Source organism: Chrysemys picta, chromosome 5 (assembly GCF_011386835.1).
Source record: "Chrysemys picta bellii isolate R12L10 chromosome 5, ASM1138683v2, whole genome shotgun sequence".
NCBI classification, from domain to species: domain Eukaryota; kingdom Metazoa; phylum Chordata; order Testudines; family Emydidae; genus Chrysemys; species Chrysemys picta.
The window spans coordinates 123,718,595-123,744,179 of record NC_088795.1 but is presented as its reverse complement, the minus strand read 5'-3'; the positions used below and the strand labels follow the sequence as shown (position 1 = coordinate 123,744,179).

Sequence of the window (25,585 nt, the reverse complement as noted above, 5' to 3'; positions counted from 1 at the left end):
AGTTTGGAGTGTATTTTGATGAGTGCTGCCACCTATAGGATGGGGGGAGTAAGAGGGTAAAAAACTTAAAATTAAACAATTGTTGAATAAATGAATGAAAATAATAAACTAGTTTTTAACTGGGTTTCTCTGTTCCTGTTTTGTTTATTTAATTATTTTTTTGGGGGGGTCTTTTCTTTTCTCTTTAGCTAAACTAATAATTTCCTTTTTTTCTTGTGGTTCTTTTTAGGATCCAAGGCTGGAAGTGATCAACAGAGGATATCTATCCAGGGCTGTCCATGCAGCCCAATGAGTGCCCCCTACCTCCCCACTTGCTATACTAGGGCACTTCTGGGATGGACTGTCTCTCTGGTGGCCCATGGGATAATAGGTGAATTTACTTGGAAAATATTTTACTTGGAAAATGTTCTTTAACTAATGATCCATGCCAGTTTTCTCTGAGGCTATACCTCCAATTCTGGGGCAAGCCCTGATAAAGTAATTGTGTGTGTCCTTCTGCTAACTAAGCACTGGTTTTTGTCTTGTGTTTTGCAGTGAATCCCAAGGAGCAACTAAAAACTGTTCTTATGTTTTTAAACCAGGCCAGTGCTCTGAGCTGTCAAAGCTGTCACTGAAGGATAGACAGGAACATTGTAGGACTGCCCCCCCCCCCACAATAAATACACTGTTGCAGCTACCACACCTGCATTTTCTGCCCATACAATAGCCAGTGGGTTTGCTCAGAACAAGTGCACTCACAATGTGTTGGAACAACTGTGCACTGTTAAGACATTGTGTGTGGTTTTAAAGCTGTAAGAGGGGAGTTGCCAACATTTTGAATTGTAGACAAGCCTTTGGGGAGACGTAAGTGCCTCAGAACTGCTGGCGCAAGGGGATAGTGAGGTAATAGTGTGTATAACTCTATTACACCACCCTTCGTGCACTGCACCGCACCTTAACTCTTTGTTGAAATATAGGCTAGAATTCTGTCTTTTCAGAAAGCATTAGCCAGTTAAACCTCAGGGCTTTTGTATGTAATACCCTGATTAGTACAGGTTAATTGTTCCCAGTCAACTCCCAAGGGAGAGTACCACACACTTTCTTAGTAAAACAAACATATAATGCTCACATAAAACATTATAAATAGTATAAAATGTTGTAAATATTTGTAATACTGTACTATGAACAACTTTTAAACAAAAGCTGTTAAGCTATAAATCTATTGGTGCTCCTTAGACAGACTTCCTGCCTTTGTTGCTGTTACATATATTCAAACATAAGTTCCAACATAACATCTATAAAAAGCAACAGAGGGTCCTGTGGCACCTTTAAGACTAACGGAAGTATTGGGAGCATAAGCTTTCGTGGGTAAGAACCTCACTTCTTCAGATGCAAGTCAACATACTTAACATAACATCTACACTCCTATCCTCTTTTGCACGCACACAAACCCATTGCCCTCTGATGTTCTTTCAGAGATGATTTCTTGGTTTTTATAGAGTGGCCATACTATGTAGTGTGTGTCACCCGGACTCTTCAGAGCTTGAGAAATGACAGCATCTCAGTCCTTTTGAAATACTGCCAAGCTTAGTCCTGTATCCAGCTGCTGAGTCCCCAGGGCTGTCTTTAATTCCTGTGTTTACAGCCTTCTTCCCCCTTCACCTCCCACAGGCTCAGCTCTTAAATGAAAACTGGGTGTGACCCACCAGGAAGATTGCCCACAGTGAAAACTTACTCAACAGTTTCAGAAGCAGCTACTGAGCTTTTCTAGAAAGTGTTACACTTACACCCTGTTTCTGGATGTTTCTGGGCCCTTTTAGCTGAATTGTCTTGCCCTGCCCTCCTCACGTGTGCACAGAGATGATATTCCAGCTACCATCCATGTCCCCTTCCCACTGCTTCTTTATCTTTCTTTGGGCCAAATGCTGCAGTATAAAGCATGTGGGTTACATTGGCATCTGAGAATTGTCTGTGCCACTCGCTCTTTGTTCAAAGCTGAAATTGTGTGTGTGTGTGTGTAAAGCATTCACTCTCACACGCACAGACAACCACCACCTCCAGTAAGCAGGTACTGATTTTTGATCATGACTGATCAAAACCCAGTCATTTAATAGATAGCCAATAATGAAGCGAGGGAAAATTCCACGTCTGCCTACTGGACATGGTTGGTTATGTAAATCATTATATAGTGATACACTGCTTTGTGCATGTAGTGGTTTGTATACTGCACAAATACACATACACTCAGCCTTCGTGTGTCAAGCTGAGTGACTATTTTGTGCCCAGGCTCTGCCTATTGTTGTTTATTCCATGAACTGGGAATAGCAGTGTATAAATGTATTCTGCTAGGTCATCCAGACTGACTTAAATGATGGCTCTTGAATTCACTTAAAATAAAGGAGTTTGTTTAGCTGAAGGAATGTCTAAACTGTAGGGAAAAGGCTGTACCCATATGGACTGGAACACTGTGTGCAGAGTCCTGCTCACAAAATATTCTTTTTTCTTCAAAGAGCTGTGATGGATTTTTTTATTATTATTATTTATTGAATACAGAGTTCAACACAATAGTGGGACTGTGTAATCAGCCTGGATGAGGGCTCTTCTCAAAGAAGTTTAAGAACCTATGGTCATTTACATAGCTAAATTTTAAACAACCCCCCTGCAAACCTATGTAGCCCTCAAAACACAGCCACTGCTCTCCAAGCCCACCACATAATCCTGTTATCACTCTCATTGCCCACCTCTTCTCTGTGTGCAGTCATGTCTTCCTGCTTGTTCTCTTCTCGCCTTAGACCTGCCCCTGCAACTGGCTGTGCAATATGCTCTGTTTCATTCAAATTAAGAACTGTTTGCAGGAAATTAGTCCATAATGGGAGCAATTCTTCTAGATTAATATTTTTTGCTAATTGAATGCTCAAGTTAACATTAGAAAAGTGGCTATACTGGTCATTCAAAGTAAACTTTTCACGGCCTATTTTAATGTACTTTCAGCATCAGCAAGCTATTCACATGATTTCATAGGTTTCTTGTGTACAGGCCTTGTACTTGGTTCCATTATGTAGAGTAACAGCCCTCACCCCCCCACCCCACCCCGATCCCCTCATGACTAAGAATATCCCTAACCAGCTTAATACTGGAAATTGGGTAAGTTTCTTTTTAAATATAAGAATGGTTCATTAGAGTAGTTTGCCACAGGGGGGAATCAGTCATGATTTCATATACTTACAGTAAAAGATATATTTTTAAAACTTACCTTCCCCACCACCACAGATCAATAGTACTTTAAACTACATGTTAAAAAAATATGGCTAATATAAAACAAGACAGTATGCTGTAGCATTTGATGTAAAACCTCCGTGTATAGCCACAAAAATGCAAGGCATCAGACAAACTTCAGACTTCTGCTTCAGTGCTTCTATAGTATCTCACACACAGCGTTCATCACACTAAGATTGTTACAATGCACATTCAGTACATGTTCTTCTCCCTCCTAATGACAGGCTTGTTAGCGTAATACCCAGGGGATATATACTCCTGGAGAGCTGCTGTACACCCAGCATGAAGCAAAACTTCCCCAAACATACCTAATCTACATCCCCACTGATGTACCTGAGCAAGGGAAAAGATGTCCTATTTAAAGAGACAAGCATATCCAGCCCACCACCCTCTTTTTCTTTTTTGGACTGATTCCGTCCATGATTTAAAAATGTAGTAAATCATGTTGTTGTGTCTTAACCTGCCTTTTCCTAGTAAGTGCAGGAAGTACAATTCAGATGATCTCTACTCAAAACCCCACGTGCGCTTCAGTCATGTCTGTGATATTTATAATTATTTGTGTCATGATAAAGCCCAGAGTCCCCAAGGAGACTCATTGTGCTAAGCAATGTGCATACATAATGAAAAGATGGTTCCTGCCCCAAGAGCTTACTGTCTAAGTATATGACAGGCAACAGGTGGATACCCCAACCAGAAGTGGGGAAGCACAAAGTAGCGGTGAGACAGTTACAAACACCAGCTTTCCTAAAGTGATTTGAAAGCATCATGAAAGAGAGGGTGGGATTTGAAAGATAACAATGTAGTGATGGCTACTTAATCCAATTAATACTCTGTACTTAACTAGCCCATTTCATCTAGGGTGACCAGATGTCCCGGTTTTTGGGTCTTTTTCTTATATAGGCTCCTATTACTCCCCACCCCCTGTCCCGATTTTTCACACTTGCTGTCTGGTCACCCTAATTTCATCCAAAGATCTAAAAGCACAGGAAGGCTGTGCAAATTGTCATAGTAACATGGTGATAGGAAGTATAGTAGTACTTTGAATTCTCACATTAAATCATTGATCTTACAGTGAAGAATTGGTTACTTCCCCTTTCTGAAATGAAAACCCTTGCTGGTATGAGTGTGGCAGATTACTTGGAATTTCCCTTGCCTTTTTTTTTAAAACAGATCGGTAGAAACCACAGGAAGTGGAAGTTTTTTTAACAAAAAAGTACCATAAAACATAGGTAACTGATGCCTCTTGAATCACAAGTCTTATTCTTATAGCAAGTTTTATTCTTCTTAGACACAATTGTGAATTTTTTGTACCAAGAGAGTTCATTTCCCAAATCACTGGGGAGGGGGGGTTACATATACGTACATGTGAAAGGAGAACTAAAAAGCTTTTAGTGAGGAGTGAATTTTGCTAATAACTAAACAGTACAGACAGTTGTCTCCAGGATTGTGCTTTTTAGGACCTCACTTCTGCAAGGCAATCAGCATACTTAAGGGTAGTGAGGACTAGCCGAGCACCACCATGTTGCTTTGTGGTCTGACACCCTCCATTGTTGGTGAAGTTAGCGCAATGGCTAGTTCTCCACAATGCCTGTCCCTTCACTAAAATCTGTCATTCCTAGGTTGAACATGAGCCAACTGCTCATCATCCATCTGTTGTGAGAGGAGAATGGTGGGCTCTGTGATGTTGCGTTCCATAATGTTTTATGGAAATATGCTTATGAGTGTAAATACGATGTAACTGGAATATGCTTTATGTAAGGTATCATTACAAAGCTTATAATCTACTGACTGTGTTCATCCTATTTGTATGTATGTATCATTCTTGTATCTGAAGCTAGAAATATAAAGTATAACTCTGAGGTACTATTGTAATTATGCAAAGTGTGGGCCATTGATGATGGTTTAGAATCTTGATAGCTCCCATTGACTAGGACAATTGGTTGTAAATGGCTCTGTTTACTTGCAAGCCTTCCTGTGTTCATGTAAGCCAGACCAGGAAGAATGGTGGAATCCATCTTAAACCTGGTGCTTTTCCATTTAGAAGGAGGGGTGGGGATCCAGAGAGACAAAAGATTCCTGCCTTGTGCCAAAGCTATAAAAGGGGGTGGAAGAGAACAAAGGAGGGTCCCAATCATGTGAAATCCCCTGCTTTTCACCTAAAATGCCTGCTGGAACTAACAAGGGAACTAACTAACTGTACTGGGGAAAGGATTGGGCCCAGACTAGGAAGGAGTCTAGTCTATGAAAGAAGCTTATTGGAACATCTCTGAGGGTGAGATTTACCTGTATTCAGTTTCTTAATGTATTGGGCTTAGATAGGGTTACCATATTTCAGCAAGCAAAAAAGAGGAGGGGAGGAGCCCCGCCCTAGCCCCCCCGGTCCTGCCCCAGCCCCGCCCCCCTCAGAACCCCCAACCCTCCCCCTGCTCCTTGTCCCCTGACTGACCCCTCCTGGGACCCCTGCCCCTAACTGCCCCCCAGGACTCCACCCCCTACCTAAGCCTCCCTGCCTCTTGTCCCCTGACTGCCCCCTCCTGAGACCCTCCCCCCATCCTAACTGGCCCCCTAGGACCCTACCCCCTACCTGTCCCTTGACTGCCCCAACCCTTATCCACACCCCCAGACAGACCCCTGGGACTGCCACGCCCCATCCAACCACTCCCCACCCCCTGACAGCCCCCCCAGAACTCCCGACCCATCTAAACCCTTCTGCTCCCTGTCCCATTGACTGCGCCGATCCCTCTCCCCACTCCTGCCCCCTGACAGCCCCCCCACAACTCCCAACCCCCCCTCACTCCTTGTCCCCTGACTACCCCCTCCTGGGACACCTGCTCCTAACTGCCCTCCAGAACCCCACCCCCTACCTAAGCCTCCCTGTTCCTTGTCCCCTAACTGTCCCCTCCTGAGACCCTCCCACCCTAACTGCCCCCCTGGACCCTACCCCCTACCTGTACCCTGACTGCCCAAAACCTTATCCACTCCCCCCAGAAAGCCCCCCGAACTCCTGACCCCCCCGCTCCCTGTCTCTTGACTGCCCCCTCCAGAACCTCCCTGCCCCTTCTCCGACCCCCTGGCCCCCTTACCCTGCCGCTCAGACCAGCGTGCCGGGGAGGAGGAGCAGGGGGAGGAGCTCCAGACTGCCGGTGCGAATGGCCAGCTGGTGATCTGCGAATACAGGGAGGGAGGGAGTGATCTCTGCTGCAGGAGAGAGGAGGGGGAAGTGGAGGAGGGGCTCTCTCTGGCTGTCGGAGCCCCATGTAAGTGGCACCATCCGGCCGGCTGCCCTGTTAGCCGCGCGCGCTCTGCATGGGGGGGGGGAAGTCCGGACATTTACAAAATCCCCCCGGACGCTATTTTTAACTCTAAAAGCCGGACATGTCCGGGGGAATCCGGACGAATGGTAACCCTAGCTTAGACTTGCTTTATTTTGCGTGGCGACTTACTTTGTTCTGTCTGTTATTACTTGAAACCACTTAAATCCTACTTTTTATACTTAATAAAATCACTTGTGTTTATTAATTAACCCAGAGTAAGTGATTAATACCTGGGGGAGCAAACAGTTGTGCATATCTCTCTATCAGTGTTATAGAGGGTGGACAATTTATGAATTTACCCTGTATAAAGCTTATACAGAGTAAAACAGATTTATTTGGGGTTTGGATCCCATTCGTAACTGGATGTCTGGGTGCTGGAGATAGGTGACCTGCTGAGCAGTTTTTGGTTAAAGTCTGCAGCTTTGGGGGCATGGACCAGACCTGGGTCTGTGTTGCAGCAGGCTAGCATCTCTGGCTCAACAAGGCAGGGTTCTGGAGTCCCAAGCTGGCAGGGAAAACGGGCTCAGCACGTCAGGTGACAGTCCCAAGGGGTCTCTGACAAAACGGCCTTGGCTTTTTGCTACTGTCGCTCAGGTTTCTTTTCCTCTAGTTTAATTTGTTGTGGAGCTTCAGAGAACCATGGTGCTCTGCGAGGGGAGTGGTGGGAGAGGGCGTGGTTAGGCACTAGTGCATAGCGCTGTGCTCAGGATACAATCAGTCTTTCACCATATTATCATCTCTATGGCCTGTTGGTCTAGTGTGGTTTTCTCTGAGGATGCATTTGAATTTAACTAGATTCACGAGAGGATCCAAGATGGCAGTGCCATCATTCACTTTGGGCTCTTGCCTCTTTATGTAGGAAGGTAGCGGTCTATCTCTCACTGAGGAGTAATTCACAGATTTTAAGGCTACAAGCTACCATTATGACCATCTAGTCTGACCTTTCACATATCACAGGCCATATGATTTTACCCATGTGATCCCTATGTTCACTCCCATTCCACATAGCTATAGGGCAGCGTGCCCACCTCAAAGCATAGGAACGAATATTGTGATCAAGTCAGATAGGCGGCTTTGTACCACTGCATCAGATGTGTTGTGGTTTATTATTTTTATATGTTTTGCTAACTACAGGTAGCTTTAATCATTAACAAAAGATGTCAGTGCTTCAATAATATTTTTAAAATGAATTAAATGCCAACAACCCAGCACTGCTGTACAACCACACCAGAAACAAGTGTCGGCAGGACACTGGTGGGTGGAGGGGAGGAGGAAGACAGGCAATCAGAGCTCCCTTTCAAAGGCTTATAATTGGATTTATTGCAGCATAAGCCACCCCACTCCAGTGTATCTTGTGGGCATAAAACTACTAACTGCCTGGAGTTGAGAAGGCTATGCTATTGGAAGCTTTTAATTCCATACTTATCCAGTATGGAGTTTCTTGCACACCTTTCACTGAAATATCTGTTACTGTTCACTATCCTGGACAGGACTCTCGTACAAAATGAACGAGTGTTCTGATTCAGGCAGGGTTTGGGAGTAAGAAGCTTTTGCAGGTGAATATCCTCAACTTCAGCAGAATCTAAGCTCTAAGAAAAAGATACTACCTCTTTCAGATGTTTATAACCTTCCATACGTAAACCAAGAGGATAGTGATGCAGTCCTGTCTTCAGGAGTCTACAGTGAAGCAGCTCCAGTGCTTCTATACCTGCTTCATAGCTTTACCTAACTGCAGCAGAGTGAAAACTGAATGCCTGGTCAATTTTTCCCTTCTGCTATTCAGAACCCCTGGGAAAACAGTGAAACAAAAATCATCCAGGATGCGCATTGTTAGTGCTTAGGAAAGCTATGAGAAGTAGACACTGGAGGTTTTTTGTAAGGCGGACCCCAAAAGGGAGGCAGGTTAAGGGATAGATTCCTTCTCAAAGGTTACGCCTGTATTGGCACACATACTCGGTTATCGGCTCATATACATGCTCACGCATGCTCCCCCTACCCATTCCAAGTGTTCACATTATGCTGTGCTAGACATGAGTATAACTGTGTTTACTTGCATCCACTTTGCCACTGTTATGTGACATTAGTGCTACCATTTCAGGGGTGATATGCTGGGGTTCTGTGTGTCACAGGGAGACCCTGTAGGAACCGCTTTGCTGTGCGATGTTAGTGGTGTCCCCCGCCTTCACACATTTGCTGATGGCAGTTCTTGATCACAATGCCCCTCAGTGTTGTTCCTTGCCCAACTGGATGGAAGACATGGAGCAGCTCCTTATTGTGGGACACATGGTTATGCAGTGGAGTAGGCCATCAGCGAGATGCTAGCTGGAATGTGGGCAGAACTTTCTGACAGGTTGAAGACAGCTGACATTGGGTCAATGACAATTCATTCAGCTTACAGGGTACAGATATGTTGAATGATGGTATTGCCATGATATGCTCTTGGGAGCAGAAGCAGCATGATGTGGTGGGATCACATTGTTTTGGAAACGTGGACTGACCAGCAGTGACTTCCGAAGTTCCGAATGTGGAAAGAGACCTTCCTGGAGCTGTGAGAGAAGCCTGCACCATACCTCCAGCGACAGAACACTTGATTAAGGAAGCCATACTAGTGCAGAAATGGGTGGCGATTGCGTTGTGGAAGCTGGCAACACTAGACAGTTATAGATCTACTGCAAACCATTTTTGGGGTTGGACACTCCACTGTTGAGGTTGTGCAGGTTTGGAAGGCAATTAATACTGATCTACCGTGGGGTGGTTGCCATAGGAAAAGTTCCAGAAATAATATCTGGATTGGACAGGATGTGGTTTTGAACTATGCAGGGGCCATCAATAGCACTCATATCCCAATAATTTGTCCACCACAAGGGGCAAGTGAGTATATGAATCAAAAAGGTTACTCTTCACTCATTCTACAAAACTCGGTGGATCACAGAGGCAGATTCATGAATACAAATGTGGGAAATACTGAAAAGATTCATGAGGCCAGGGTGCTGAGGAGATCAGGATTGTACTTGATGGGAGGAGAAGGGACTTTATTCCCCCAAATGCTATTGTTCTCTATGGGGTGTCTGCCAACTGTCATTGTGGGAGACCTTACATGCCCACTCCTAACTTGGCTCATGCAGCTGTATTCTGATGTCAATGGCCCTCAAAGAAAGGAATTCAGTTAGAAACTCAGTAACCGAGAGTGGTTGTGGAGCGCATGTTTGGTAGACTGAAATCGCGTTGCGACTGGCGATCTGGACGAGTGCATAGGCAACGTGGCAAACGCCATTTGTATAATCATCACCAGCTGCACACGCCATAATGTTTGAGGGTAAAGAGGAGTGCTTCCACCCTGAGCAGGCTCAGGACAAGTCTCCGGATCCCACTCGTGCATACTGGTCCCGGTTCCCAACAGGCAAGGGACATCAGGGATGATATCTTCCGCCCTGTTGTGCCAAGATGTGTCCACATACATCTGCCTGTGCTGAGGGACACCATCACACCCTCCACAGCTGCTGGAAAAAACACGAGGGACTATTGGCACATACTTGTGGGGCTACATCTTTGTGAGGGGGTTCTTCCCCTTAGCCATTTGTTCCATTGCACACCATAAAGACAATTGTAACAGGGCTCCTCCACTGGGTTGGCTTTGGGTGGAGGGTGGCATCCAAGATGTAATGCAGGCATTGGGCAATGCTTTTGTCTTCACACTTGTTTACAAACCTTTTATGGGGAGTACTCCATCTCTCAGTGGCCTTATCTCTGTCTGTTTGGAGGGGGCAGAGCCGGGTATGCAGCCATTTCTTTTAAATCCGTCTGTCAGCCCTGCTAATTGCACTTAGCAGCTGATATGGAGCACTAATCCCTACTAAAATTGAAGGCATCATAAAAATTTTGTAATCTTTCAAGGGAGAAGAGAACTAGTGTGACTAAAGTTTTCTCAGACAACCGAAGTGTTCAGTTCCCTTCCCTTTCCTGAACCTAACCCCCACCGCCACCAGCTTCTGTTTGTAAGGGTATGGTCATATGAAGTGGGTGGCAGGAGACGCGCTGAAACTGTAATCTTGCAAGGGACCAAAGACAGCTGCTACTAACTTTAGACAAACTGTACGTTTTCTACTACTGTCCCATCTCCAAACCTGAACCTTTCTAACCTGCCCCACACCTCACCTCCCCCTGCTTTTTGGCCTTGGGATCATCACTGCCTGACTAATAGTGGTTCATCAGAAATCAAAACCATTGATTTATTCCTGTGTTTTGCTTCGGGACCAGTTTGGGGTAGGATGGAGTGGGGAAAGTTGGAGGAATGTGGTAAGGGGATGGGGTGTGACAGTGCTTCAGCGGGGCAGTTCAGACTCAGTGAACATAACAGTGCATGGCATTTTATTCAGGGAGGAAAAGTCAGTGCACAGTGCTTCAAATGTCCTGGATCATAAAATCAGGTATGTAGCACCAAAGCAAAAGGGGATATTGGAGGTATGGTAGGGTCCACTGTAACTTACCATGGGTTCTGATTCCTACTGTGGCTTGGGGTCCTCCTCGGCTGCATGGGGAGAGGGGGGTGCTTCCTCAACTGGTTCCTCTGGGTACAGGTGTGAAATCACATGCTCTTCCTCCTCCAGTCTTTCAGGGTATCCTTCATGGTCTCTGCTGCCTCCTCTCCTTGGCCCTCATCCAGTATCTGTTGGACAATAATGCCGGTGGGGTTAAGGAGGGGGTTGTGAGCCACTTCAGGCTCTGTATTGCACCCAGTCGGGCTCCTTAGAGAAGGGGCATATATGACAAGCCTTCCCAGAATGACTGTTGGAGTCTTTTGCCCTTGTACAGGAGCCTCATGTCCTCCACGCGTTTCTAGCACTGGGCTGGAGTCTGACAATTGCCTGCCTGCTCCATCCTCTGTGAAACTTCCCATTGCACGTGTATATTCATGCTTCTCCACGAGGAGGCATGGAGGACGGCGTACTCCAACCACACACTGATCAGTATTCAGCGAGCCAGGCAGCTGTATTGGTCTGTAAGAGTACAATGGAAAGCTGGTTTGATGTGGTCAGTGCAGCTTGCTACCACCAGTGAAAATGGGGGGACAGGGACCTTTGTAGATTGGGTAAGGTTCAGGAAGAAAAGGGTTCAGTGCATTGAGGGAATGGAGGTGGAGGTCTATTGAAATTTGAGTTCTGGTACACTCCCCTTACACCCATCCACACTGCAGCCTACCATGGGTATGCCACAGGCATATTTATCCACTGCCCTCATGCATGCTAGTTTACTTACCCTCACCCAGGCTTCTGGGGTGTAGGTGTGGACAATAGGGGGGTTCTGGCACAATCACACACGTGGATATGTGTATAGTCACTAGTGTTGACGTAGTGGGTCCCTTAGTGGGTTCATATTTACCAAACACCTACCAGCCAGAAGCTTGATAACCCCTAAGGTTAAGTCTACACTAGAGACTTTACAGTGACACAGCTGTACCGCTGCTGCTGCACTACTGTAAGGTCCCGTGTAGCTGCTCTCTGCTGACAGGAGAGAGCTCTCCCGTCGGCATAATTAAACCATCCCTAATGAGCGGCCATAGCTATATTGGCAGGAGAGCATCTCCCAGTGACAGCAATTTCCACACCGGTGCTTCTGCTGGTGCCACTTATGTCGGTCAGGGGTGTGGTTTTGTTTTTTCCCCACACAGCCCTGACTGACAAAAGTTCTAGTATAGACATAACCTAAGTAGCATGCAGGGACAGCATGTGGGTGAGAACCTCAGCAGGGTTTGGGGGCACAGGGAAGGTTCTAGATTAGCATCTGTGACAAGCAACACCCTGATTCCTGAGAGTGCTGCAGCCTGAAGACCACTGCTGGCCCAGCTGAGGGTAATTATATGCTTTCTGTTGGAGGGATTGTGAGCACCTGGGCAGCAATTACTAGACTAACAAGGTAATAGGGAGAACATAAGGGGAGTAAACAGGAAGCAATGGTAACTCAGAAGGAAGCTCAGAGGGTGAGCCTGGGCTGAGAAGTGAGGACTGCAGAAAAACCTATTCTTGCTGTAAGCCTGCAGTTCACTACACTATGTAAGAATACACACACACACACACCCCTTGCTGAAAGATAAACAGCCCGGTGCATGTTTGTGATTGTGAAACCACCTGAACTGGCCACACAGTGCAGATTACTGGCTAGAGACAGATGTGCCCTCTGAGTCACGCCAAACCTGTGGGAAAAAACGCAGAAATTGGGCGTGTTTTGGCTTAATTGGCTTGTGAGTTGCTTGTTGGCTAGTTTTGGGCTTGTTGTAGCTTGTTGCTTTTTTTGATTGGCTCCTGGCAAGCAGGGGGAAGGGGGGTGGGGAAAGAGTCAGGGGTGCACAGTGGACCCACCAGTCCCAGACTGCAGGCCGGGGGGGTCTAGTCACAGAGTGTTGGGGTTCTTAGGGACTGGCTTGTTTTGAAATGGGATTAGCTTAATTTCTGGCTTATTGTGGAAGTCAGGGTACTTATTTACCGCGTGAAAGTTGGCAACTGTGCGACCGTGGGGGCTCGTCCAGGAGCAGTAACTCCTTCAGCTGAGAATATCTGAGGTGGGACCTGCGCAAAGGCAGGAGATCTGGGCACCATGGATGAGATGCTGTGCTGGCTGGTGGAATAACAGGAGATGCAGCAGACAGAGAGGCGAGCGATTCTGAATTGGCAGGTGGAGCAACAACAAACTTTGCAAGAATTCGTCAAGGAGCAGGCCAAGGTACAGTAACAGCTCCTGCAGAGGTTAGTGAGTGCCAGGGAGGGGACTGGAAATGAAACAGTGGGCCTAGGACTTTGTAAGATGGCCCAGGTGATGAGCCTGATGCCTTTTTGCTAACGTTTGAACAGGTGTCCAGGAGAAGCAATCGCTGGACAAGACACAGGGTAAAGAACCAGTTGGAAGGAGAGAGAGAGAGAGAAAGAGAAAGAGAGACTAGGGCCCTGACATGGAGGCCTTGGTGGGCAAACCCATCCCCCCAGTCTCAAACCAGGGGCATGGTAAGTCAGAGGAGGAGAGGGATCTTGAAATTATGGCCTTAGAGGGACCATTCAGACAGACCTGTCAGAACTGAATGGTGCAATGACCTATGCGTAGGGCCCTTTGTTTTCAGTTTTTATTTCATTTAGTTTTTCCCGGGAATTTATTGGTGGTGGTGTAGTAATAAGAGGTGAAAATTGGTGGAAAAAAATATTAATTTTTCTGGGTAAATATCGGGTTTTATTTTGGTGGACGGAAGGACACGAAAAAAGTATTTAGTAGATTAAGGCTCTGATCAATGTAATTCAATGTGGTTTGCTGCCGAACTCAAAACACATCTGAGTTTAAGAAAACAATAGATCTCTACTCTCTCAATAAAGCTTTTCATTTGAATAAGTCATAGACTGACCTATTAGTCTATAAATATTTACATTTAATAATCACTGACATTGCAGCAGCCTGAAGACTGCAGGCCCAGCTGAGGCCAATTATACACTTTCTGTTGGAAGGACTGTGAGCACCTGGGCAGCAATCACTGGGCTAACAAGGTAACTGGGAGAATATAAGGAAAGGGAAAAGAAGCAAGGGCAGCTCAGTAGGAAGCTCACAGGGTGAGCCTGGGCTGTGGAGTGAGGGCTGCAGGGAAACCTATGCTTGCTTTAAGCCCACAGTGCATGGGATAACTATGCAAGAGAATAAATACACCCCTTGGTGAAAGAAACACCCCAGGGTGTGGTTGACTGTGAAACCACCTGAACTGACTGGGCAGTGGTTCACTGGATAGTGACAGAGGGGCCCTGTGACAGCATCTCATCTGGACAGTGTCTCCCCTTCCCTTCAGTCTCTTATTACGAGTTGTCTAGTTATGAGATACCTAGTATTTACAAGTACTGTGATGGGCATATGACGGCAGTTAATAGGACATGTTGGGAGCAGGGCAGAGCAAAAAGACAGACAAGTACACTACAGCAAGGAGAAACAGCTTGTCTGACATTGTCTATCCTGACCTGTTAAAGGAAATGGGGATGAGAGGAGAGGAACGAAGTGAAGCTAGGATAATGATGATATGCAAAATGCACACTATACAGTACTGAATGATGTTCCTTTAATTGGGAGACAGCCTGGTGGTGCAGGGCTTTTCACCTACCCACTTTACTTAGACTGCAGCCTTGTCAGGGTGAGGTACATTTTTTCCAAGCCCAAGCTCTATGTATCTGTTAGGTTCTTATATGGCCCCCACTGCCACAGTAGCTGAGCACCTCACATTCTTTACTCTTTAGTCTCAAGAGCTCTATGAGGCAGAGAATGCTATTTTCCCTCTTTTACAGATGGGAAACTGAGGCACAGAGGAGGTAAGTACCTTGTGCAAGTTCCTCAGTCTGTGGCATGGAAGGAATTGATCTTGGGAGAAAACCTATTTCCCAAACAAGCACCTTAAGCCCAAGCTCGTCCTTCCTCTCCAATTACTTAACACTTACTCTTAGAAAATAGTGTGCGATAAGGAATCTATTTCATATAACAGTAGCTTATGTATAAAGTAATGTGGAACTCTTATTGGAAGCTGTAACAGTCAGCCAGAAATTAAGTCCAGCTGCATTTAAACTATTTTCCACTGAAGTTTTCACTGAAATATATTACTAACCCAGTAAGCAACTACACCACCACTATTTTATTATAAAAATAAAAGTTTGACCATTTAAAAATATTTGTATACAATCTGTATTCACGTATGTACAGTCACTTTCTTGTGCAATATGTTTCAGTGCAAAAAGAGAGATCAGAGTAACTAGTACCTTAACATTTTCCTCACATTCAATGCAAGTGATATATAAAAGCTCTGTCAGACAGAGACATGATTGATTTCATTCTGTTGTATTAAAATGCCTAAAAGACTCAAAGTAGTGACAAGTGAGATGCCTCTATTCAACTGTACCCCACATATGGCACAGTGAAGCTTCCCCCCCCTCCCTTTGGCCACTCTTCCCTATAGGGCTGTATCTGTGAAAAGGAAGGTATACCGATTTCAAATCCAGTTAAGATACTGTCACTCTTTACCCTTTATAAATATTTCGGATTGCCACAAGTACAAAGAATCAGACTTTTGCTTGTAAGTCTGTCTGCTCTGAGCCCATCCACAACTTTTGTGCTCTTCAGCACTTTTGGCTTGTAGCAGGTTTGCATTTGTTACACTCATTTGTTGGAGTGTTATTTTGTATATTTCCATTCATTGCAAAATGGCTTGATTTATGTTGAAGTCTCTTATGCAGTCCAACAGGTGGTGGAATGAAGTAAGAGGTAGACATTTCTCATCGTGCTGGTTCCTAACATCCCACATTATGGCCATTTAAAATGAATTACTTCATTTTTTTTTGCCCTTACTTATTGTAGATTAGTAATCAATTAACTTCTTTCACTAACCTGTCCTCAAATCAGAGAGATTCGATGCTGAAACTAAGCACTGAATTTATGCTTAGATAAGTCAGTCAAACATCCAAACTGGAGGATAAATATTAAAAATATAACCAACATTAATTGGTACTGTAGTATACATCTCAAAGTGCCATTTTCTCAGTATCAAGTAGTGGTTGATTTGATATTTGATTGCACTTCTCAGGTCAGATTATTGACAACATTCAGCAACATGTCTGAGAAATTCATCACTGAGTTCATCATTGAAGAACCTCATGCAATGAGGGCACTGAAGTTCACCCTGTCCTCTTCTCTCTGATCCTGAACTCCCACTGTCTGTGCGTGTAGCAGGTTGTTCAGATTGTGAACCTGTTCTCCTCACTCCTGACTGGACTTGGCTGTTGCCCAGTAGATGTTCAACATTTGTCTGTACATACACACGATGATTTTGATTCCCAGTGTGAACTCTAACATGACCAGTTGTCTCTCTTGATTCCTAGAAAATTAAAATAATTAAAAAAAATCAGTATCAGAAAAATCCAACTTTGAGCCCAAAAGGGTTAATCTAAAATTCTAGCATTGACAATATTTTGATAAGGCTGACAAAATCTAAAAGCTGATGCATACTCCATATGAAGATTTTTAGCAGCAACTCAAAGCAATCAGAGCCAGAGACTGAAAGGTGATCAAGTTCCAAACCATAAAACCTACATAAAATAAGTGACTGGGGTCAAGTATCACATGTACAACAATAACTGAAATTAAAAAACAAGTGAGTTCCACCTATTCCCTGTTTGTACTGAACTGGTACCGTGTCTAAATCCATGAGAAGAAATATTTCCAGTTGTGCTGATTCAACACAGAAGGGAAACTGGGGCTAATAGGAGGCATTATATAAATAGGAGAAGACAACTTCTAATTCCTCTAGAGCTGAAATTCTGAAATATGGGTATGGGATTTTTAGCAGTTACAGCTTTGATACCTCTGAATTTAAGATATTTGAACAAAACTGTCCATGATTTATTGGTATGTTTTGGAGTTTTTTGTTTCCTTGGGGTACATCTGATTTTCAGCTTGAGTTTCTCTTATTAATGAAAACAACTTGGTTTAATATCTTGCCTTTCTAGATTTCTTTACCTGTCTCCTGGTTAGCTGGTGCTGTAGACAAGCAACTTCTGCCTGAAGTTCCTGTATTTTACTTTGTGCACGCTCTCGATCTGCTCTTTCAGATGTGAAGTCATCCTTGTAAACAAGGACCTGAAAATGAATCATTTAAATATTTTAGCCATTTACTGAGAGTGAGTTACAGGTAAAGGAATTATAGATTAGCCCATCTAATATTTAAATTAATACTCCATAAAAATTGGCTCAGAATGCAGGTATTCTTTTCTACAGTATGTCTGCACTTAACAGTACTAGATATACAGAATTTACAAAAATACTGATATTTTGTGTTGGAGGAAAATAAAGCTGTCACAGAATTCCTCCAATACTGAATTTTACTTGAACTTGTGTGTGTGCCCCTTTGTCCTGCTGCCACCTTTGCAATCTGTACAGCCACCCTATGTCCAAGTGCCAAATCAGAAAAATCAACTTAAAAAAGGGAATGATTCAGTGAACTTGTTTTCCCATCTTTTTCTGAGAAAATCTTAATTTCTAAATCAAGCAAATCTGATCAAAGAGTAGATCTAATGACCTGTTGCTCCAGCATTTGTACACGTTCACGATCTCCATCTTTAGCCTTCTTCACATCCTCTAACTCTCGCTTTACTTTAATGCATTCATTCATTTTTTCTTCCAGTAATTTGTTCAACCGAGAAATCTCCTTCTGCATCAGCTCTGAATTTCTTTGCTGTTCGGGTTGAGACTTCAGTTCTTTCAGCTGCAGGTGGAGTCGTTTCACATATTCTTCTCTACTAGCATCATATGCCTGCCACTTTGTATTTAAGTCTTCCACCTGAAAATAAAAAGATTAAAATATACACCTTAAAATGAAGTGTTGCAAGCAAAAGCTTTCAGAGAAGGATTACGGTGAGGGATGTTAACCTGTTGTTAGGGCAGAAACAGAAGTCTTAAACATGTTACATTCTGACTCAATTTCTTTGTGTTGTTAATGGGGCAGCTAGGTTATGTATTGAGGAGTTGTATTTGCCAAGGGAACAAAGATTACATGCTAGCTAATATTTTTTATTGAGACTATTTAGGGTCTGCATATAGATGCCATTAGGGTTAAGTTAAATTAGGGTTTGTTAGTGGGAATTTACTGTAGTTGAAAATGTATAATCAAATCCTATTTTACAAACTAAAAAATGTACTTACATGAAACACTTTTTGTTGTAACTTCCTGTTTTCCTCCTGTAGTTGGCAAATAATTGTTTGAGGTGAAGTTTTATTCTCTGAAAATTGTAGCTGTCAGACAAAGTAAGCATTACTTTGATTAAAAAAACACAAACCTTGAAGACATTATTCACAGCTTCATTTTAAAAATAGCACAAACATCCTCCATTTTTCTTCCCTAAGCTAGTCAAACATGTTTTTGGATTAGCTCATTATAAGATCAGTTGTTGGTAAGCTTTTTTTTTTTTAAGCAAAGGAATTAAATTTGCTTTAACGTAAGAGAGAGAGCCCACCTGAAAAACCACAAAAACAAACAACCAGCAGCCACAAACACTCATTCACTTTGGCTTGCTGCGACTTTAAGCAAATGAGAACAAAAAATAATAAAGCTGCTTGATAAATTTTTGACCAGAAGTTTTGAGCTTTAGATTTAATTACATGCCTTTGGACTTTTAAGAAATGTCATCAGTTCAAAAACCACCCAAAGTACATGAGTAATAAAGCATTTTTGTAAAAAATTCCCTAGAATGAACTCAGACTCGCATCTGAATTTCTCTTTGACAGGGAAGTCCCCACTGTACAAGGTAAGCTAATTATTAGACTGAAAATTTACTACTTAGAGAGATGGATATTTCTGTGACACATAAAACATCACATTGCTGAAAATTTCAAGTCCCATTAAACAATCTGCTTTTCTTTCCATCCAAGTCAGCCTCTGTCTATTCACACAGTAATATTTTACATTACTGGAGCATCTTTCATCCCAAAGGCTCCCAATGCACTTTACAAATTTAAACTCTCCACAGGGATCACTGAAATTCACAGCTCTTTTAAAAGATCCAGTAACAGCAGCGTAGGACAAGAAGTGAGCACTACTTCCATCTGCTTTAAACTTCAAGAAGAATCTTGATGAACAAAATGATTAAAGAATGTCACCACAGCATCTGGTTTAATACCCCATTTCTTATGGGGATTATAATGCATCTTCAATTATCAAGAGTTGCCAACTCATGATACTGTCATGAATCAACTGATTTTTTTTTAAAGTAGTTCCTCATTTCGGGAACAGTAGGGTTTCTCTTGCAAATTTTTACTATTATTTAAGACTGCCATCTCTCAAGGCTTTCAATGAAACTGAAGTCAGATGGCCATCAGTGAAGTGGGGATTCTTGCTAGGTATTTCTTGGCTATCACTGTAGTATCTAAGCACCTCACAAACACTAAGGAATTTACCTGAACAAGGCTTTGTGGCTTTATATTATTTCCACTTTAGGTAGAAAATCTAAGTCACAGAAATGAAATAATTTATCCACAGCCACACACAAGTCTGACAGAGCAAGGAATTGCATGTTTCCTGTTTCCCTGGCCAGTGTTTTAATCCTTCCCCAAGAAAGAGGAATCCTCTTCCACAACCTAACAGCAAGAGTGAGGCCTATATGGTGGGTGCAGGGCTGAATTTTAAATGGGAAATGATCACACACACCAAAGCTCAATGAATCAGAAAAAAATTAATGCAAATTTTTAAAATCTTATATTTAAGCCAACTTGATTTTTGTGGTCCAAGGATACATCTACAGTGCAATTAGACACTGGCAGCTGACTAGGGCTCACAGAGCAGAGTATGCATTTGGGCTTGAGCTGGAGGCTGTGAGATGGAAAGATCTCAGAGCGCTAGAGCCCACAATTAAACAGCCCTTTAGCTTGCACCCCATGAGCCTCAGTCAACTGGCACAGGCCAGCCACGAGTGCCTAATTGCATAGACCAGCGATTCTCAAACTGTGGGTCAGGACCCCAAAGTGGGTTGCGATCCCATTTTAATGGTCGCCAGGGCTGGCATTAGGCTTGCTGGGACCCCGGGTCTGAAGTCAAAGCCCAAGCCCCATTGCCCAGGGCTGAAGCCAAAGCCCTACGGCTTCATCCCTCGGTGGCAGGGCTCAGGTTGCAGGTCCGTCTCCCCCCCCCGCCCCCCCAGCTTGGGGCAGAAGCCCTTGGGCTTTGGTTTCCCCCACACAGGGCAGTGAGGCTCGAGCTTTCCGCCCCTCCCCCCTGTGGGTCATGTAGTAATTTTTGTTGTCAGAAGGGGGTCGTGGTGCAATGAAGTTTGAGAACCCCTGGCACAGACATACCCCCAAGGGCCTCGTTTTTGTCTCCTGTCCAAGGAATGTCACCACCAACAGCACAGCACCCTCTAGTGCTCTGCTCTAGTCTCCACTGGTTTACCAAATAGTAAGAGTGTAAACATAATATTCATGAGGGGGGAAGGATAGCTCAGTGGTTTGAGCATTCGCCTGCTAAACCCAGGGTTGTGAGTTCAATCCTTGAGGGGGGCCATTTAGGGAACTGGGGTAAAAATCTGTCTGGGGATTGGTCCTGCTTTGAGCAGGGGGTTGGACTAGAAGACCTCCTGAGGTCCCTTCCAACCCTGATATTCTATGCTTTGGGAAAGGATGCTTACGGCACCTACCAAAAAAGGCTCTGACTACTACAGATAGATGAGGGATGGCAAAAATGTACATGACATTTGGACAGAAATGATCAAAAACTGCTTCCATCTCTCAGTATCGAATGCCAACAGTTAAGGTTTTGTGAGAAGATTCTCCTTTCCTCTTCACTTAGCTGAAGAGATTGGGGAAAGTGAGAAATAACTCTTAGAACTATTGCATTAACAGTTGCTTACAATTTAACATCCCTCCCTCCAAATTATTCATATTGACAGAAAATGTATTAAGTGTACCTGATTGGATCTTTCAGTCTGACTATGCTCCTCTAAATACCCTCTGTCTTTTCTCTTTTCTTCTAGACATTTTGCCAGCTGCTGACACATTTCTGCTGTGGATGCCAATCTACGTTGAAGTTGGTGAGTTTCATCAGTGAGTGAACGACACAGTACTTCACTTGTGGCCTGGACTTTCTCTCTCTCTGCCAAGCTTCTCTGGAGTCGTAAGATTTCTCTCTCTTTTTCATACTGTGGCTGGCTTATTATCTGCTGTATATCTCTGTCTTTTTCTTCTAGTTGCCGATTCAGCTTCTGCACTTCCTAAATATTGGGGGTAAAGTTGATGTATTTGAGAACATAAAATGAACTCTCAAGCCAAGAGGTTTATAAAAGTGAATTTTCTCATCATTGTTTAAAAATAACTTAAGTCCACTGTTCAGGAATGTCATTAATACCATATTTTGTTACCGTTAAACAAAACCACTCATATAAAGTAAATTTTCATCAAGTTTCCTGAATGTGGTGTTGATTTACAATGTCTTTTCCAGTTCTCATTTTACATTTTCATGAACATATGCTTATGCACATATCCTAGGTCAGAAAATAGTTGGTATGCAGAAAAGGATTTGCCAATACACTATCAACTGCAGATTGTCCTGAAATATCAAATAAGAGGTTGGAAACAATCACTACAGGCTTTTTTTTTTTTTAAAGGAAAATATTTAATTGGGGCAGTTATCCCACTTTCTCAAAAACATACTACATACTTATACAAGGATGACATTTTATGCACTATAACTTATGCTTCTGATGCAGGCAGCATAGCCAGCTTGTAGTGTGCCAATCACTTTTAGGGTGCAATGAAAGACCTCTGTTTGGCTCTTCTACTCCAGGTGTCCCAAATTTATAAAGGTGGTAGAAAATAATTTCCTTAAGCTATTAGGGACCATAAATTTCATCAAAGCAAATAGAATGTCTGATCCTGAGAGATAGCAAAGATAGTATTCTACACAGTAACTTGATCAGGAACAGTAATGACAGAGGAACAAACCCCACTCAGACTGTGTAACCCTATCCCCGGGTGGGTTATATCTGCCTGACAAATACCCGAGGGATCTGCATTTTCTTAACTTTGGCAATGCTTATATATCTTATTGTACCAATAAAGTTTCATGGAATTGGAAGCTCTGTAACATATTACCTCCCTTAACACATGGAAGCCCCGCTGAGTGGTTTGGATTTATTGGGGTCCAGAGGACAGCCAATCTCTGGCATCATCGTGTACTTAAATTGTAAATGAAATTTAGAGTACCTGTATATTAACACTGACCCAGTGAGCACTAACTTCCTATGTTCCCACTTAAACTGTTAGGGGGTGAAAGAGACTGGAGGACAACAGCTGTAAAGAATGATGTTCCATGGGCTTTTTCCCAGAATCTGCTAGTATGTCTACACAGCATTTTGGAGCAAGCAGGAGTGAGCCTCCCAGCCCTGACATGGGCTGGGGGGGGGAAGAGGAGAGAGAGATCAGGCTAGTGCTCTAAAAAATAGCTGTCTAGACAGTGCTTTGAAGTTGCAAGGCAGGCTCTGAAGCCTAGGGAGTGGGGTGGGCTTCAGAGCCCAAGCCACAACTTCAAAGTGCCTTCTATACAGCTATTTTTAAAGTGCTAGAACAAGCCCTGCTACCATAAGTCTGTGGACCCAGGCTGGGAGGTTCACTCCCACACACATTAGACATACTGTACCCACAAGTTGCCCTGGATCCCAGGGTAGACCGGAGGTTATGGAGGCAAAAGCCACAGTACATCTTGCAAAATATGTCCTGTTTTTTGGAGGTGAAGGGGTGGGGGTGGAAGATTGCAATGCAATATCCCTGCTAGTTCCTCAGCTCAAATCTTGATCCTCCAATGGAAGAATACAATGGAAAAGCAGAGCAAAAACTCAGTTTCCAAGCCCCATGTGTAAAAACCTGTATAGGGGCATTATCTTGGCCTTTAGCTTGGCAATGGTGACACAGGTTACCTCTCGAGAGCCCTGTAACAAACTGTGTTTAAAATGTTCATTTCTAAAATCAAAGTTTATACTGACTAGTGCAGTTTTAAAGCTGCAGCAGAAAGCACTTGTCATTTTAAATGTTAACTGCAGTAATTGGAAAATGAAATGTTGCCATGTACTTACTGTAGATTGGTGCCTTTGAGCATTTAAGGGAAAGAATACAATGTGTCTGGGATTCAGAACAAACCCACAACTATATCAAACCCAATACAGATACTGAATGTTTTAAAAGGATTCGACAGACTTAAAAATCCACTTGAAGCACAAAAGTCTATTTCTAGTTATGCTTTGTTGGCTGGTGTTGCACTTCCTAAGTAGTTTATGGCATAAGACATTCATCAACCTGCCTCACTAGGTACTCAGACAGCAGAGTGCTGAGGAGCTGTAAATACCTAGACATATCCCAAGTTGCACACTGTATAGAACAGTGAGATCATGTTTTATTACAAGTCTCAAAGCCTAAACAGGTCTAAAGAGAACTGCAGCATTTGGGAAATATTCTTGTACTGGCATTACGTCAAGAGATTTCTTTGTCACAAGACTATTTGTTTCAGTTTCCAATATTTTCTGGTTTGGAACGAACGCCCTTCAAACGCACCAGACTGCTTCATTACAAAGAGAAAAAATGTAAACAATTTAATTTTAAATGAATAGTTAACAGTAAAAACACTTTTTCCAGAGTGTTAGAAAGATGTTTTTAACCAGAAAGGAGGAAAGTTGAGATTCCTCCCTTTCCCCCACAACTAATTGCCAACTCGTTGCAATTGTTACAACTGAAATGCTAGGTCTCTTGTACAGATGGGCTGATGAACAGTTCAAGCAGCAGACAAATAAAGGAGGAAAAAGGAAGAACTAAAAAATCCCATTTAAATGCCTTTTAATCAAAAAATGTTGACACTGGATTTATGTTATGGAGTGAAAAATAACTGCTTGCAATAAAATATTTAAAAAATATGTTGAGCTCATCTTTTCCAATAATCTCTTCCACTCTTTGTGCAAACTAGTGAGATCACATAAAGATATACACTAGTTAGTGTGCTAGCTGTAAATCTGATCTTGATAGCAGCATGAAAAATATCAGATTACATTTAGAAATACCATTTAGATTTCCTAGTCTCTGCAATTTCTATATGCTACATCTCTGGCAACTACTTTTTGCTTAACATGACATGTTCCCACAATTCAATCAGTGCCCTGAAGTGCATGGTGATTATACATTGGTTATATTAAATGGTGCTGTCTTGAAAGACGACAGGTTACCTAGTGGTTGCAGAGGGTTTGGCAAACGTGACTTCTGGGCTCTAATCCAAGCTCCTTCACCAGCTTGTTGTGTGACACTGGGCAAGTCATCTAAACCAAATTCACCATCTAGAGCATCCGAAGTTAGGGTCCTAAATCGATATTTAGGCATCTAAATTAGTGACCTAAACTAAGGGGGGAGGGTGTTTAGAAATAACGCTCTTTTTCATATGAACTGGGGTTAAATTCTGTCCTAGCTCACAAGTGTGCAACTTTTTGAAGACCGAATAGAGCTCAGCCCTTTGCAAGGGGCTGCCAGGGGAAGGCACTCTTCTCTGTAAATACAAATGTTATTTTGGTACATTTGTGTTTTTACCTGGCTCAAAGTTTCCACCTTCTGTGCTGAAATTCTCTCGCTGTCTTTAAGCTGCTGCTTCATTTGGCCGAGCTGATCTATTAAACTTTCCACTAGAGATTTAGCAGGTTCCACAAACTTTCCCCCAGGTGGCGGCGGCTGCTGCTCCTCTTCCTGTGCCGCTCCCAGTTGGGCAGCCTGGTACTTGGCCACGCTCGCCCTCAGCTCCCCGATCATCGCCTCCTTGGCGGAGAGCTGCAGTTGAAGGTGCTTCAGCTGCTGCCCGGACTCGTGATACAGGTTGCAGATGGCTTTGTACCGAGGCACTTTGCTCTTTAGGTTCTTGTTCTCCAGGTGCAGCTTCTCCACGGTCTCCTCCAGCTGCCTGCACCGGGCTACCAGGGGGTCCGTGCTGCTGCTCTCGTTCACTGAGCACATGGTGGGGGAAAGAGAGCACGGATCACCCCGCGGCCACTTCTCTTCCTCCAGCAGCGTGAACAATAACCCCCCCAGCTGCATATAAATCCAAGGGGAGCCAGGCAAGGGCCGAGGTGCTGTTAGTTCCGCTCCCTTCAGCCGTCTCCTCGCCGCCGCTCGGGCGCAGATACGAGCCTTTCGGCGCTAGCTGGGCGCGGCCCCCACCGCCTCTTATCGTCCAGCCAGGCGGCCAGGGGCTGCTCGGCACCGCCAGCAGGGAGGGGCCGCCCACGGGGGCGGGGCCCGCAGCCCCGCGCGAGGGGAGGGGAACCCCGGGGCGGGGGAAGGCGCGAAGCCAGCCCCCCCGTGGGGGGGGGGTGTCTGGGATCCCGCTCGGGGGGGCTGCTGGGGGAGGGGGCAGCCCAGCCTTGCGTAAGGCCCGCGCTGTCCCAGCCGGAGCTGCCCCCGGGAATTTCCTGGCGGGGCTTCCCCGCAGCGGGCGCTAGGCGGCA

At 44.1% G+C, this 25,585-nt stretch overlaps 1 protein-coding gene across 1 annotated transcript; it reads right to left on the bottom strand.

Moving 5' to 3' along the window:
* Nucleotides 1–15,193: 15,193 nt before the first annotated feature.
* On the bottom strand, nt 15,194–25,371 carry TNIP2 (TNFAIP3 interacting protein 2). The gene is made up of 6 exons (XM_008175518.4): nt 24,678–25,371; nt 21,026–21,328; nt 18,273–18,362; nt 17,650–17,910; nt 17,091–17,210; nt 15,194–16,449 (listed from the first exon to the last, which is right to left on the bottom strand). The coding sequence occupies exons 1-6, from the start codon at nt 25,173–25,175 to the stop codon at nt 16,165–16,167; spliced, it is 1,557 nt and encodes a 518-aa protein (XP_008173740.3). The 5' UTR covers nt 25,176–25,371; the 3' UTR covers nt 15,194–16,164.
* Between the last annotated feature and the right edge of the window lie 214 nt (nt 25,372–25,585).

Excerpts from the sequence above, each read along its gene's own strand:
- TNIP2 (XM_008175518.4), bottom strand. The coding sequence starts at position 25,175 with ATGCAGCTGGGGGGGTTATTGTTCACGCTGCTGGAGGAAGAGAAGTGG. Across the intron at positions 21,329-24,677 it reads AGGTGGAAACTTTGAGCCAG|GAAGTGCAGAAGCTGAATCG; the intron begins GTAAAAACACAA and ends CCCAATATTTAG. Across the intron at positions 16,450-17,090 it reads ACCAGCTAACCAGGAGACAG|GAATCAAGAGAGACAACTGG; the intron begins GTAAAGAAATCT and ends TTAATTTTCTAG.